This window comes from Gordionus sp. m RMFG-2023, chromosome 1 (genome assembly GCF_954871325.1).
Source record: "Gordionus sp. m RMFG-2023 chromosome 1, tfGorSpeb1-WG-v2, whole genome shotgun sequence".
In the NCBI taxonomy this organism is placed as follows: Eukaryota; Metazoa; Nematomorpha; class Gordioida; order Chordodea; family Parachordodidae; genus Gordionus; species Gordionus sp. m RMFG-2023.
This window is the reverse complement of record NC_088775.1, coordinates 45,976,241-45,992,299: the sequence shown is the minus strand read 5'-3', so window position 1 is coordinate 45,992,299 and position 16,059 is coordinate 45,976,241. Positions and strand designations below refer to the sequence as shown.

Below are 16,059 nucleotides of genomic sequence, written 5' to 3'. Positions count from 1 at the left end.
TTAAAATTCCGGCTATAAGTATGAAAAATTTAATGAAACTTCAACTTTTATGCACAATATATTTGTGGTAACTGAAGAGAAATAATAGATATATGTATACTTTTAATTATCTATTTTTGGTTTTATAAATACAGAAACAGAAAATAATCTATCGTTTGTATTTCACTGGTAATATGCAAATTAACGATATGCCATAATTTCTATTTTATTATTTTAGCTCAAGATCATTTTGTATATGGCTTGTTATCTCAAATATAATATTTAAACTAGATAGCTAGAGTCGAGAAATCGGTAATGAACTACAAACAATATTTAATTTTGTCTTTCATATTTATATTTATAATTCAAAAATTAAAAAAAATATTAACATTATAAAGATGAAAACCATTTTTGTTATCTTTCCCACTCTTGGACGAATCATCACTATCCTTAGGTGCAACTTCGTCCTCTCGACTTTCTTGCGCTTAAAATATTATTAAAAATCAATATAGTCTCAATCTATTTTTATTAATTATGAAAATATGTAATAAGAAAAACCTCCCATGTTTGTTTCATCATCGTCAGGCAATTCCGTGCCCTTAGGTGCCAACCCTAAACGCATATTCCTAGTTTTTTCCCCTATGCTCTCAAGTTCTTGGATCAAAGCCATGGTTTCATTCTCTGTATTTCATGATAAAAAAAATGTTATGGTATGGGATATATATTTTGATGTTTGATACAAAAACCATGACAGTGGAATGGCTCAGATGGGATGTTTTGCTGAACTATTTTGAGAATGATTTAAATGTGATTCAGATAAATCCACTCTTGATGATATTTGGTTTAGAGCCTCGTATTTGACTTGTAGTCATCCGGACTTGTCCGGAAAATTTATGATTATTAAGCCTGCCGAGTCCTGATTTATAAAAAATTGGATCCGAGTATTCTGTAAGTGCATAAGTTTAATTTGGTTCATATAAAAATATTATTTTTATCAAAAATTTACATTTTGGTCAACTAAAATATAATTCATTAAATTTTATCCTTAGTTCTAAGAAATTGGCATAAACACTTTCTAGATGTAAAGAGAGACGATAAGTTCGTGGAAAATAAGTAATATATTAATTAACTTCCTATAATGTATATCGGAGAAATTATCTCTCCAAATACTCCAATTTTTTGAGTATCTACTTCTCATTAAAATAAAAGCTAGTTTTAACATTATAAATTTATTTTTATTCTTTAATTATAAATATATTAAATATAAAATTTTTAATAAAGTTCATAATCATCAAAAAATAATAATATCAGGAATATTTTTAATCGTCCTTGTTCAATAACTAAATAAAATAATCAAAATCGTTTAAAAAAAATCGAAAATCTGTAAATTCGATATCCCTGGGAGTTTCCGTCTTTGAGTAACTGGATGCGTAACCAGAACTATTGTTATAATTTTAAATGGTGTTGAATAGCTTTCCAATTGAAAAGGGAAGCAAATTTCAATAAAGATTCATCTATTTTATAATTTACAAATTGCTTATCTCTATTTTTTGTGTAATTTTTGGGTAGGGCGCCAGATCTGTAGTTAATAGGAAACCGGGGATAGTGTGTTCCCGGGGTAGGTATTTCCTTCTCAAATAATTTAAAAATTAATAAGCTTTGAGATTTAAAATTTAAGCCAAATATGTATTTTAATAAGGTGCTTAAATAGGTCTAAAAATGAAATTGCTCATGAAAAGTTTTAAGTGCAAATTTAATTTCAACATACCTAAAGTAACTTTTTGAAATTTTACATTTTCACTAATAACTTTTTTTATGAAAGTTGTCAGACTTAATATTAATTCTAAATATAAAAAAATCTCCATTTTATTATATATTAAAATATTGACAATCATGTTAATTTAATTTTTAAATGGAGGCCTTGGGGAAGGTATTAGGGGTGCATCTTATCTTATTCACATTCATTAAATTACCGGTTGTGATTTGCAAAATGGTTCGAACATATATAAGAAAAACAAAGAAAATAATGATAATCAAAAGGAAATCATCCTTCAAATGAAAGATAAGATTACTTTGACAACTATAGCCTTTAATACGAATTTAAGTTATGGGAGATATATCAATATATTTAAATTAATATATTTAAGAAACTAAGCATTAAGAGTAACATAAATTTTTCAAAAGGAATGAAGATTTTCAAGAGATATATTTAGGGCTGTGCCGATATTAAATATCGGATCGGTACCGATATTTAATGTTTTCCAAAAATATCGAATCGGGCCGATACCTGTAAAAACCAATCCGATCTTTTTACTTTTCTTTTTTTTGTTATTTTATGTTATGTATATTTATTTTACATTATTATAATATTTTCTAAATAATTTTTTTAAATTTTATTTCTTTTTTAAAATAGATTTATAGTATTTTAAAAGTTTTTTTTTATAAAAATAGAAAGGAACACCCAAAGTTTTATATTTTAAATCTTTTTAAATAACGCCAATTTTTTTATTTATACTTTAAATAAAAGAATTTTATTTATACTTTAAATAAAAGAATTTTATTTAAATATGGTATCTGAATTATGGAAATATTTTACAAAAGACAAAGATAATTTTGCAAAATGCTTTATCTGCGGAATCATCTGAGCCTGCCTACGGCAAGAGATATAGATAGTCCATATCGTAGAAGCTTATTCCCAGAAAATCTGGAGGCCCTCATATTTATTTTAAAAAATCTAAATATTATAATTTTATATATTAAATATTACAATTTTATAATTCATGCCAACATAAAATGGATATATTATTAAATATATATTTTTTTATTATAGTCTTAATTGTAAAAATAAAAAAATTAAATTAAATTCATAATTCGATTTTTTGCATAAAAAATATTGATTTCATAATCACATTTGAACGGGGGTGATTAAAAATAAGTATAAATATCGGATCGGTTTTGAAGCAATATCGAAAAATATCGGCTCGGATCGGTGAAAAATATGTGGATCAGCACAGCCCTAGATATATTCAAAGATCAGTATTTACTCCTATTCAAGAAGCTAAATTAACATATCTAATTAAGGGAAAGACTATTCTCAGGAATATGCCCTAAACAAGTATTTTAATTCTTTGTAAAATTTTGTTATTATCTTTAAAATTGTGCCATGGTATTTCTTTAGTTAAATAATAAACTTGAGAACAAATTAATAAAAAAAAATTTTAATTATTAAATACATTATAATGTTAAGGAAACATTTTTATTAATATTAAAGCACTTTAAAGTAAGAACTTAACTTAAGCATTAGAATGATATGTAATTATGTGGTATAATATATATTTTAATAAAATGATGTGGCCATGTATGTATAGTAATTTTAAAATGATGCTGTCATGTATATATATTAACTAGTAAATAGCCCGTCAAAAATAACGGAGAATGAGAATTTTCTTCTTACTTTTATGCTAGTTAGTGTTGTTAAACTACCTAACTTTAGTCAACTATAAAACAGCGTAGCCATAAAAATATTCCAATAAAATCTTCAAGTTGAGACCCAACTTAGAGGCTTAATTCAATTATTTAGACTAAAAGCTTGACTAAGCCACAATAGAGATTATCAAAGTTAGGTATTTGACAACACAAATGCTAGTTGTTACCTGTTATTTGAAAAAAATATCCAATTTTTATTCTTTTTACCCCCTCCCTCCTTCAGGCCAGGTTCAATACATTAAAACTTAGTGTAAATATTATGGTTTGAGTAAAAATAAATTTAAAGCTTTTATTTGATATTACCAATATTATTTGTTAAATAATACTGATCACTTATACCTAATATTTAATTAAAAAAAATTCCCATGCAAAGTACAAGGCCATAATAATTTTGAAAAATTCTTCCAAGCCCAATGAAAGATCATAATAATTTTGGTAGTTGAGAACTGAAATAAAATATTTAAATAATCATAATGAATATAAAAATACAATAAAAATGAGATTTTAATGGGCCTTGGTTTTTTGATCAGGCCGAGCACAGGCCTGCAAAATAACTTGTTTTAGGGTAATGTCTGACCCATAGTTAATAATAAAAAAAATATCAAGCGTCCAAGCTCATAATAATTTTGAAAATTTTTCCCTAAACTCAGCCCAATATAATTTATAAAAATATTTTTCAAGCCCAGCCCAACTCAAATAATTTTATTAAAGTTTTTCTCAAGCCTGGCCAACCTATAGTAATTTTCAAAATTTTTTCCCAAACCTGGAGATAGGTAAATCTCTAAAAACCATATCTATATTTTATTCTATTTTAACCCAGCTCACCCCTACTTCAGACCAAGGCCAACCCATTTAGACTAAGAGTGAATACTATTTTTTTGAATAAAAATATATTTAAATTAGCTTTTACCTGAGGGCCATATAAATATTCTGTGTTAAATATTACACCTATGCCTAATATTAAAAAAATTCCCAAGCCAGGTCCACGCACTTGGGAAAATTTTCTCAAACCCGCCCAAAGACCATAATAATTTTGGTGGTTGAGAACTGAAATAAAATATATAAAAAGTCACAATGCATTTAAAAATACAATCAGAATATGAAAGTTGCATGGGCCTTGGTTTTAGATCAGGCCTGGCCATGTCTTCAAAAGAAATTAAAATTAAAAAATTTTCAGGAATCTAAGACTATATTAATTTTGAAAAATGTTTCCCAAGCTACATCCAAGTCCATATTAATTGTGAAAAATATTTCCCAAGCCTAGGAAAACCTAGAATAATTTATTTTTTCTTCCATGGATCCAGAAAAATAGTAAGGGGTTTATAAGAATTAAATCTGTCTAATATGTATATATTTTTTTGCTATTTTATATCATTGGGAAAATTTTTCAAAATTATCATCAAATGAAGAGGAAATATCTTATTTACCTATCATTCTTCTGGTTAGCTATATGAAATTCATGAATACATATTAAAGTACCATGCCGAGTTCATCCTAATTTTAATTTTAAAAAACCACCACCTTTCCAAATAATTTATTACTTAGTTACAAATTATAAAATTAAATTTAAGACATTAATATTAAATTACAATAGAAAAAATAAAAAGATATTCTAATTAATCAAAAATGTTATAAGTTATGAATAACCTACATTCTACAATTATGAAGTTATGAGAAAATATACACTATGGAATGCATGTAGAAAGGCCAAATTTTCAGATAAGATAAGAGAGATGCAAATATTTCCTTATGCATAAAAATTACCTAATTAAAAGATATATAGTTGTATAAAATTGCTATCAGCTAAACCAAGTGCAATTGATTTAAAAGATCTAATTTTACAGGACTATTAATTTTTATGTGCTTACCATCAAATGAGCCAAGGCAGTTTGGAAATCCATGTTTCTCAAAATATTATTGTTCAATCTAAAATGTTTGATTTTCTAACTCTAAAATAATTTAAAATTATTTATTAATATTAAAAATTTACTTTGATATAAACTATTATTTCTGAAAGTGCCATCATCACATCTATATTTTTAAATTATGGGTTGCATTTGAAGAAATTCGCCATATTACAAATCACGTGGGAATTACTATTGGCTTAAAATTGCTATGATGATTATCATTGGACAAATATTTTTTAAAAGAACACTATGGTTAAATTTGATTGACGTTTTTTGAGGATTATTATAATAGATTTTAAAATAATTTATACATTGATTTAAGATTGTATATATTAATTCTATAATTCTAAAATAAATTCAGAATAAAATTTAAGAATTAGGATTTTAATGAGATTTAATATATAAATAATTTAATATCTTATGTTTAAATATAGGTTAGAATTTTAGCATATCATATGGCTAAGATGCATAGTTTTGAAGTACCAAAATCTTGGGAAATAACTCAATCAGCTAATGAAGACTGGTTTGATTAAAAGAAATCCAACCATATCTTTGAGAACACCAAGAAATTGTTGAGTTCTTTTTTAATAATTATTTGTCTGTTTTAATGGAAAATAACTTTCTACCAGGTGATATATATAATATGGATGAAACTGAATCTTTAATATTTTCATAGAATTAACAACAGTTCGACGGCCTAATAAAGTTATAGAAAGGAAAGGCGAGAAACAGGGGAAATTATTACATCAGAACGTGATACAATCATGACCTTGACAATTGCTGTTAATGCCTTAGGAAATTCTATTCCATTTATGTTTATATATCCCAGAAAAAATTCTATGATCATTATTTAAGAGATGGCCCAATAGGATGCATTGGCGCGTCCAGTGGGTAGATGTTGGCTGAAGATTTTAAACATTTTTTAAAATATGCTAATTCCAGTCTTGAAAAAAAAAGTTTTACTTTTTCTAGATCATACATCTCATCAATGTATTGAAGTCATTGAGCTATCCTCTGACAGTGGCATTGTTTTCTCCCTCCCCATTGCACCCATTAACTCCAACCATTTGATAGAACCGTTTTTGGACTTCTTAAAAAATATTACAATAGTGCTTTGGATGCATGGATGGGAATGCACCCAGAGAAAAGTTTTACAACTTATAATATCCCTGAAGTGGTAAAGAAGATAAAGCCACCTCGGCTTCAAATATTCAGAAGGGTTTTGAATCCTCGAGTATTTGGTAAATCCTTTGATTTTTAATGACAAAAATTCGAATCCATTATATTTTATTAACAATAAAGATCCTAATGAGATTCAACTAAATTTATCTGAAATTACTTCGCAACCATCTTTCAAAGAATCTTCTCAGATGGGAATCGATTTTACTTAAGAGAATATTATTCCCCACATAATATTTTAAAAAAACCACTAGTAATCAAATGACAACATCCATTTTAACATCATCTCCATATAAAAAAAATGGCCAGAGCTAAGGCCACTAATCAGGAAAAACACCATACAAGCCAAAAATAGAAGAGCAAAAAAAATGCTTAAATATGAATATCGCTAGAAAAAAAAGAATGTTGCTTAGTATGCGGCAAAAGTTATCAGTACACCATCAGAATGAAGATTGGTTCCAATGTCGAGGTCATTTATGGGTATATGGATCTTGTAGCGATTTTAATTTCTCTTTTATTTGTAATAAATGTGATTAAATATGTAATGAATCATAATTGTATATTAATATTATAATTTTTGTGTTTTTTGTATGAATAAAATGCATAGAAAATGATAGGCTAAAACATGCCCCACAAATGGATAATACGTCTCCCATGTCTTTTTCATAACTCAAAAATTTTTATAATATTTTTTTCTTATTAATTTCTACCATAGATAAATATATAAAGAATAAAACAACGTTTAAATTAATTTGATAAGTTACTTCACTTTTTCACAGCCTCTCAATCTTTTATAGACAATATAACCCCCGTCTTCCCTACTGATTTTAATGTAAAATAAAAAAGATTTTGCTTAATCGGAGTTTAATTTTGAAGAATAGAAGGATACTTTGTCACCCTATTTTTTTTTATCTCATATTTCTATCAAATATACTGACCAAAGCAATCAATCCTAATCTATGAAAATTATAAAAATTTAATAGATAAGTTTGTATAAAAAATTTGAGGAAGATTATAAGAGAATCTGAAAATATTGCTTAGAGGTGCTATAAGGGTTATGCATGTTGATGAACAATCACTATTGAATTATCGTTCCATAAAACTTTTTTAAAATAGATGATCATATTGTCCTATTTCCTTTTCCGCCATAACTTATTTCAGATTATATAAAAACTTACAGAAGCAATTATATAAGTGAGATAATTATTACATCCCATTTAATCCCTATACTAAGCCCTTCCCAAAAAATATGTATATTAATTTATATCGGAATGGGTGGGGGATTCTTTTTTTCATTTGATATGGTAAAACTAAAACGATAAATAATATATTATTTTTTTAAGAAATTTAATTTTGATGACCAACCTTTTTCGAGATATCGAATGCTGTCGACAGTTTTTCCAGTCTCGAGTGTTTCGAGATATCGCTTTAAGTCGTCATACTTGAGCCTGAGGTGACCGACATTTTTTACGAGGTTGCGAAGAAAGGCATCCGTAAAGGCGGCGTCACGATTGGCCTTCGGTATCCGTATATCGTCTATCAGGCTCGATGTGTCCATACTAGTATTCAGATCAACTTCATTAGCATTCTGATTCGCTACAGTGACGGGCGCCAAATTGGAGCATGGACCTATCATTCTCTCAATCAACTCATCCTTTGCGCGCAACTGTCATAAAACAAAATCGTCGATTAAACACGATTGGTAATATTAATCAATATATTAAACAATATAAGTGTAACCTAGTTATAGATATAGGGGAAGAATCGGTTAAGTTTAAACAATTATTTTAACCGACAAAAATAGTAGATATATATGCCTGTAATCATAAAAAAAGTATGCCTAAAAGCCATAGCCAGATTTAATAACTAAGACTAATAGCCATAATCAATTTTAAAGAGCTCTGGCAAATAGTTTTTTAGTTATATTTCCAAAATCAGAAGGCCATTTACGTGATACGTGATTTAATCGTAAATGCTCTTTATTTTTATGGGTACTATTGTTATTAAACAGCTCGATTTAAACCGATTTTTAAAAACGTTTAACTCAATATTTTTGCCATCTATTCACGAAATCTCGAGTTATAAAATCGGCTAAAATCGAGCCGTTTAACAACATTAGTGGATGCAACAGTGGCGTAGACATGGGGGGGGGGTATAAGGATCTAAACACCCCCCCCATGAAAAAATGAAATATCTATCATATTTGATTATTATATATTTTTTTAATAAATTTTAAATTATCTTGCAGAAAAACTTGTCTAGTTTGTCATATTCCCTTTAAAAAAAATCTACTTTGTCAATTTCATTATGAAGAAATAATGAGCAGCACAAAAAGGTAGTCAAATAGACTTGTGGCATATCTGTGCTTAACATTTGTCGAAATATGGATAAATCAAATATAAAAGTATCTAAACTACAATCACATCAAATATTTTAAAAGTTGATAGGAGTTTTTATAACGATAATAATAGTAAAACTAATTTTAGATATTTGGTTATTATTTTAATTGTCTAGAATCTTCGTCTATCTTGATCAATGAGATTTAAATTACTTCTATATTTATTAAACAAACTGAAAATCATAAAATTCAAAAATATTTTGAATCGGGGAAAGATAAACCTTAATGTATTTAAACCAAATTTATTTTTGATAATTTAAAATTCGATATTTAAGATTTCGCCTAAGATTTGCCGAAATTTTATTTCGCTTATAACTAGTTTTTATTTATTGGCTGAAAAAAACTGATCGGTGAACTAATAAGTACTAATCATGCATTACATATTATTCATTGCTTCTATAATTTTCGCGATTTTTTATTATTTTGCCAAAAATGTTTTTCTTTAAACTATCTGCCAAACGGGTTGAAGCATTAAAGATGTAAGAAAAAGGCACTAATTATTGACATAAATTTCCGAGATAATGCTTCCAGATGTTTAGCTAACATTATGCTTAAAAGTGATATAATATTTAGTTTTTGGTTCATAATTCGGTCACTTTTTTAATGGCAGTAAAGAACTAATAAATCACTAAATATTAACGCAAACCAGATAGTTAAAATTTATATATTCCCCGTTCTGACATGATGCAAATATTGACAATTTTTTATTTTTCACCAAAAATTCTTTTCCTCTTTAAACCAATTGCCAAAGAGAATAAAGCAATAAAATATCCTAAGAAAGCTAAACTCAATAATTTAGTATAAGTTTCAAAATTAGTGTTTCCAAAAGCTTGGCTCACTTCACACTTAGAGCGTTATGTAATAGTTTTCACTTTGTCAATAACAGTTTTTTGGGGGGTTCTCATATTTGGTGAGGAATTGAAAGTAAGTCAGGCATTAAATATTAAGGCATGCCAGATAGTTTTTTATATTATTCATTTTGCGGGATATCTATTTTAGCAATTTTCTAATTCTTTATACTGTCTACCAAACGGATTAAATTAATATACACTTCATTGATAAAATTTACAGTCACTTTTTAATCTTAAGATCGGCCAAAATCTTATTACTAATAATTTTTTTCCTTTATACTGGCTACTATGCTGGTTAAAATCAGACAATAATACAGCACAAAACATTGTTATATTTTAAAATTAGGTTTTGTTCAGCTAACTTCAACGGAGATAAAATAAAGACTACCGAAAAATTATTAATATTTAATAACTTTTTATAAAAGGGACCGCCGAAGGCAATCAAAAAAAAGGTATGGGGGCTTTACCACCAAAAAATTTTTAATACCCTCCATTAAAAATCCTGGCTACGCCACACAAAAGAGCTAAGCTAGGTATTCCTCATTTCCATAGAAGTGAATATTAAAGAAAATTTGGGGAATGAAAATATGAGGAACCCTCTACACGTTTGTGATCAAGATGTACATACTTGTAAGACTATTATATGTATATTGTAAAATAAAAATAAATTTCTAGGATTTTTTCTTTTGTTTTGTTTATTTATATTCATTACTTAGGGATATCTCACAATTAAAAAATTATTAGCCAGAGCTATTTAAAATTGACTATGGCTATTAGTCATAGTCATTTAGATAGTTTATGGCTATATTCATCATAATCGTTTATTAAAAATAATAGTAGTTATCTTTAATACACTATGAGTAGATAGTGATTATAACAACCATTCCCCATCTTCAGTTATAGCTAATCCTAAGGCCCGACTATAGTTGTAATTATAATTTATCTGAATAAACGATAATAATGAAGAGAATTTATCGATATAATAGCCAGAAATATCAATTTTTAAAATATATAATTTCAATTTTTTTAGTTTATAATTCAGAGACCTGCAGAGGTACCATTTGCAAGACTGGCCCGGATTTTTTTAAAGTATATTATATTTATTTTTAATTTTTATAGCTAATACGATTTAAAATATTTGGTTTTTATTTTTTTTTAGGCCAGGCCTGGCCCTGGTATATTTTAAAAAATTAAATACGGCCCGGGGGCTGGACCTGCAGATCTCTGATATTTATTAATTTTTAAATATTATGCAAGAGTGGGATACCACGTCAAATTGATGAAAAAAAATGATTTTTGGACTATCCCTTTCGATTTTTATTAAAATTTAGTCTACAAATTAAGGTTAGTGTTACTTATAACTGATCAAAATTTTACCCTCCTAGCTCTTAGTTTATAAAATATGTTTAAAGGGGTCGACCGAATCGTGATTGATTTGACATGAAATAACCCAGTTATCCATAAGCTATTTTTAAAATTTATATATTACCTTAAATTTTATCACAAATTTCGTGTGATAATCAATATTTCAAAACATTAATAAAATAAAGGTATTTAATAAAAAAAATTATAATTTTATTATATCTTAATTGGTAATAAATTATTACCTAAAAATATAACATAATTATGAAATGGATCGAAAAATTAATTGAGAAGTATCAAAAGGTTTTCCCAAAAAGTGGACCCATTAAATTAAAAATAACCAAAAATTAATGAAGGATATTAAATTTCAGGATCATTAAAATGACATCATAGAAATAATATTTTTTTAAAAAACGATTCCTTTTTTCAGTATCCTTTTTCCTTTTTAATCGGACCTTTTTCTTTTTTTAATGACCCTTTTCCATTTTTGATTGGCTTTTATTTTTTGAATGGAAAACCCTGTATTAAAATTTATATCATTACCTTTTCCTTGGTATCCATTAACTCTTGTTGGCATGTATTTCTTTTGAGTTCCGATTCATTCAGCCTCTTGTTCAGCGTATTAATCTGATTTTCAACTATCTAATCCCATTTTTATATATTAAAATGAGATATGAGTATGTCAATTATATATCCTTGAATATCTTGTTCCGTTTCAATATTATGTGTTGGAAGCAATAATAAAAAATTTGTTAATTTTTTGGGCCTGATTCGCATATTTTTGATTATAAGTTTAGCTCAGATTTTTTAATTTTGATCATCATGCAGTCCATCCAAGCCCATAATTTTAAAATCTCGTTATTATTAATAGTTTTGACTCTCTTGTAAATTGTTTCAAAGGTAAAATTAAAATATAACCAGTAAATGAATGTTATCTAACCGATTATTAATTTTTAAAAATTTAAATCAACCCAGCTCAGTCCAGGTTTTGTGAATTTGGCCTGGCTTGGATTTTTAAAATTTAGCCATTTAAGACAGAATCTAAGCTGGGTTACAAGCTTGCAGTCTGTGATTTTAATACATTAATGGTTTCTTTGATTTAATTTAAGTACCCTCCTTTAAACCATAAGAGTGGGTAATCAACTTTTGAAAGTTTTGTATTAGGTAGGTTTAATGAACAATATTCAAGTTTAAAAATTCAAAACCTTAAAAACATCTATTGAATGTTTTCGCTTGTCCTCACCTGCATTAGTGAATGAAGATGTTTCTGTTATGCTATCTTTACTACCCTCCTCGGATGAGTTGGTGATATTATTTTGGGGCAAGGATGATTTTACATTGGCACTAGGTGGTAAGAATGAATCAATTATCATTTTTTCATGCTTGAAAGGGATGGGAGCTTTATTACCACCTTTTAAACATAAAAATTTTATGTGATTAAATTTATTTAATTATTGGTCATAAAGAATTTGAAAAGAAAATTAATTGGTGTAGAGGATGAGAGGATAGTTTTATATATAATAAATAAACATTTTAATTGAGGGATTTTATAAAAAAAATTTAAAGAATTATCTTTATCTTCAAAAAACTTATATCATCTTCACACGAATCTTTATTCAGATCCTTATCATTTTTCTAAAATCTTTATTAGAATTTAATCTGAATTTATACATTTAATTTTATGTCATTGGACATTGAGGTTGAAATATTGTAGGGCACATTCTACACTTAATGTAGAGAGGCAGAATATGATTCTATTTCCTTCCCCAAAATATAAAATATCTATCCTGTGGGTGATTGTTTTTTGATAAATATATGATTATTACAATATATTTATAGTGAATCATAATTTGTTTATCATTGAATAATTACTTGATAACTTTGATAGATAACTTGTATTTAATTTGCCTAGCTTTCATTATCCATATTTACTAATGTGTCATCATTCTTAGTAATTTAGATTTAAGATGGTTTATAATAAATACAGTCAATGTATAATTTTTTGTCATATATTTTCATAAGATTGTTAAAAATAATTTATTTTCTAAATTCGATTAAAATACTTCCTGTATAAACAGAAAATATTAAAGCTAGATTTTTTAAACATATTATCTTTAAGTAAAAAAAAATTGTAACCATGGATGAGGATGTGTTAGAATAAAAATATATATAATTATTAGCTTTTTAATATTATATATTTTAAATTTTATTATTATTTATAAATTTAATATTCAAATGGTTGAAAAAATTCAAAAAATTTTTATACAGAGCATGTATGCCTGCATTTGGTATTGTTAAATAGCTCGAATTTAGCTATTTTTAAAATGATCGGCTTAAATCCAGCCAATTAATTCTACCTGCATGATTTAAATAATTGGTGATAAATTCTAAGGGGCACAAAAATGTTAGTGGTGCAAAGTTCTGCCCGTAGTTTTAATGAGATTAAATATCAATTAAACCCAGCTTAATGCACAATTTTGTAATTTATTTTACTTACTTTTTTAATATTAATTCCAAGTGATATTTTATGACTTATAAAAAAAATATGAGATAATTTTACCAGGAAAATTGCTAAAAATCCCATCTATGCCTAGTGATGATAATGATAGAAATTTTTGATAGATTTGGGGATGAACTTATTAGATATCAACACCTTCCAAAAAATATCAGTAAAGCCTAAAAATTATTAGTTTTATGATTTACTCACATAAAACTAGAGAAAAATAATTATGTTAAAATTAAAAAATTGAACTAAATTAAGTTATATTTTGCATGAATTGCAAAAGTTGCTAAATATTATAAATCTACTTTTTTTAAAAAAATTAAGTGTTTAATGAATTCTGCTGATAAAAGTTGTCAAAATTGATTTCTGGTATAAGATTTGAAATTATTTATTGTAGCAAAATGTAAATTTATGATTGTTAAAATTTAGTTATTGGGATTTAAAACAAAGCTATATTAATTTCTGCATTTTTATTTATTTGTAAAACATATTTTATGAAAAAATAAAAACCTGGTGTTTGAATCACAGCTTTTAAATTATTTTCTTCCAATTTTAATAACAACTTTGATTTTTCTTTATTATCTAATTCAATATGCTTTATATTTTTAATGAATTCTGCTTCTCTGAATCTAAAATTAGCATTTTCTTGTTCTAAATGGGAAGTTTTTATCTTATATTCTAACATTAGGCTTATATTATTTTAGGTTTATATAAGATACCAGTGATTTCCTTTTCATGTCCTTGTTTTAATATCAAGTTTGTTTCATGCAACTCACATATCTTTTTAAGTAAAGATGCCATGTGTGTTTTAAGACTGATAAATTTTGATGATGGTTTAAACTAAAAAAAAAACTAAATAAATTTTTATATAAATATACTTCATTAGAATCCTCTTTATAAGTAATCTTTTCTTGGCAATAAAATAATTCATTTACTAATGAATTAATCAAAGTAATTGATTCCAATCCAAATGGCTGAATGAAACCCATTTTATCCAATTTGCCTCGTAAATTTCTATATAAATGGTCATTATCATATCCCACATGCATAGCCAACCTTATAAAATAATTTTTAAATTATGCGCTTTCGCAAATTTTTAATATTTGTATGGTTATTTACTAAATAAAATGTGATTGGATATATTCAAATCAAAAAAATTGAAATATCATATCAAGCACGTTAGTCATGGACCTGCCCAAAGTGAGCTAACTTGAATTACATGGAGGCCCCTCCATATATTTATTCTGATGATTTTTTTCTCAAGGATACTAACAAACCTTGTAACTCAGTAGTTTTATCATTAAAGAGTGGAACTACGCCCTATCCGATTATAGTATTAGTATAGTTATGAGTATATAAGAGAGAAGATAAGAAGAAAAGAGAGAAGAAAAGAGAGAAGAAAAGAGAGAAGAAAAGAAGATTTCTTCCAAATACGAAATAGTTATATTAAATTAGTTAGGGTTTCCGTTTAGCTATTGAAATTTTTTTTTTATAAATTGTTGCATGTGCGCATGTGCTCTATTATAATATTAAATACTTAAATAAAGTTCAGTTGTATATCTCAAGGCAAAAAAATATATATAAATTAATCCATTTTAAATCACTTGTTTTTCTCATATAATAATAACTTGTTTTTCTCATATAATAATAACTTGTTTTTTTCTGATTTTTAAAATAAATTATAAAATTATATAGGAATTCCTCAATCACACACTTTATTCTATTCTATTCGTATTCTTATAAATACTTTATGATGGAGGATAGAAATGATGTAAAGATCAAGGTATTGTTGAAGACGTTGGATCTGAAATTTCTTGCGGAGAATATTATAGATGAAGCTACAAAAAAATATAAATTATTCGAAACATTGGATAAAGAGATGGCTGAGTATCATGGATAACATTGATAATTTATCATATCAACAAATGAAAGATTTAGTACAAAATAAAGTCGAAAAGAACAAGATCACGCGTATTTTGGAGTTATTCAATACAAAACCGGACAGACTTGAGTCTTCCAGAGAGTATTTCGATAGATGATAGATACTGATTTCCGGTGTCATCCTTGCCCATGAAAGAGTTTGAAAAGCTTGCGAAGGATGAAGATGTGGAGTTGAAAAGTTGTTCGAAGAAATTATTCTCGTATGAAGGGTCGCCTATCACAGTCATTGGTAAAGTTATTAATTGTAAGGTCAAATTTCTAAATACGATTAAATATTTAGATTTTATGTTTTGGAAGGGGAGGGACCACCTTTATGTGGTCTAGATTGGATCAAAGAATTTGATTAGATTCAATTTTAATTTTAATACTAAAGAGTTAGAGATAGGGTAAATTTTGTAACTTTTAACAATCCTTGTAAAAATAATGACAGATTTGATAGAGGGAATTTGGTTA

At 26.7% G+C, this 16,059-nt stretch overlaps 1 protein-coding gene across 1 annotated transcript in view; it reads right to left on the bottom strand.

The window, feature by feature from the left end:
• LOC135926301 (centrosomal protein of 135 kDa-like) overlaps positions 1-15,833 on the bottom strand; it is a 46,709-nt gene extending 30,876 nt beyond the window's left edge. The window contains exons 1-9 of the mRNA XM_065462125.1: positions 15,673-15,833; positions 14,544-14,721; positions 14,385-14,505; positions 14,176-14,343; positions 12,368-12,573; positions 11,706-11,804; positions 7,917-8,217; positions 538-660; positions 386-463 (exon numbers count right to left, since the gene is read on the bottom strand). Coding sequence (XP_065318197.1) covers positions 386-463; positions 538-660; positions 7,917-8,217; positions 11,706-11,804; positions 12,368-12,573; positions 14,176-14,343; positions 14,385-14,505; positions 14,544-14,721; positions 15,673-15,833 — 1,435 coding nt within the window. The remainder of the gene's footprint in view (positions 1-385; positions 464-537; positions 661-7,916; positions 8,218-11,705; positions 11,805-12,367; positions 12,574-14,175; positions 14,344-14,384; positions 14,506-14,543; positions 14,722-15,672) is intronic.
• Positions 15,834-16,059: the final 226 nt, after the last annotated feature.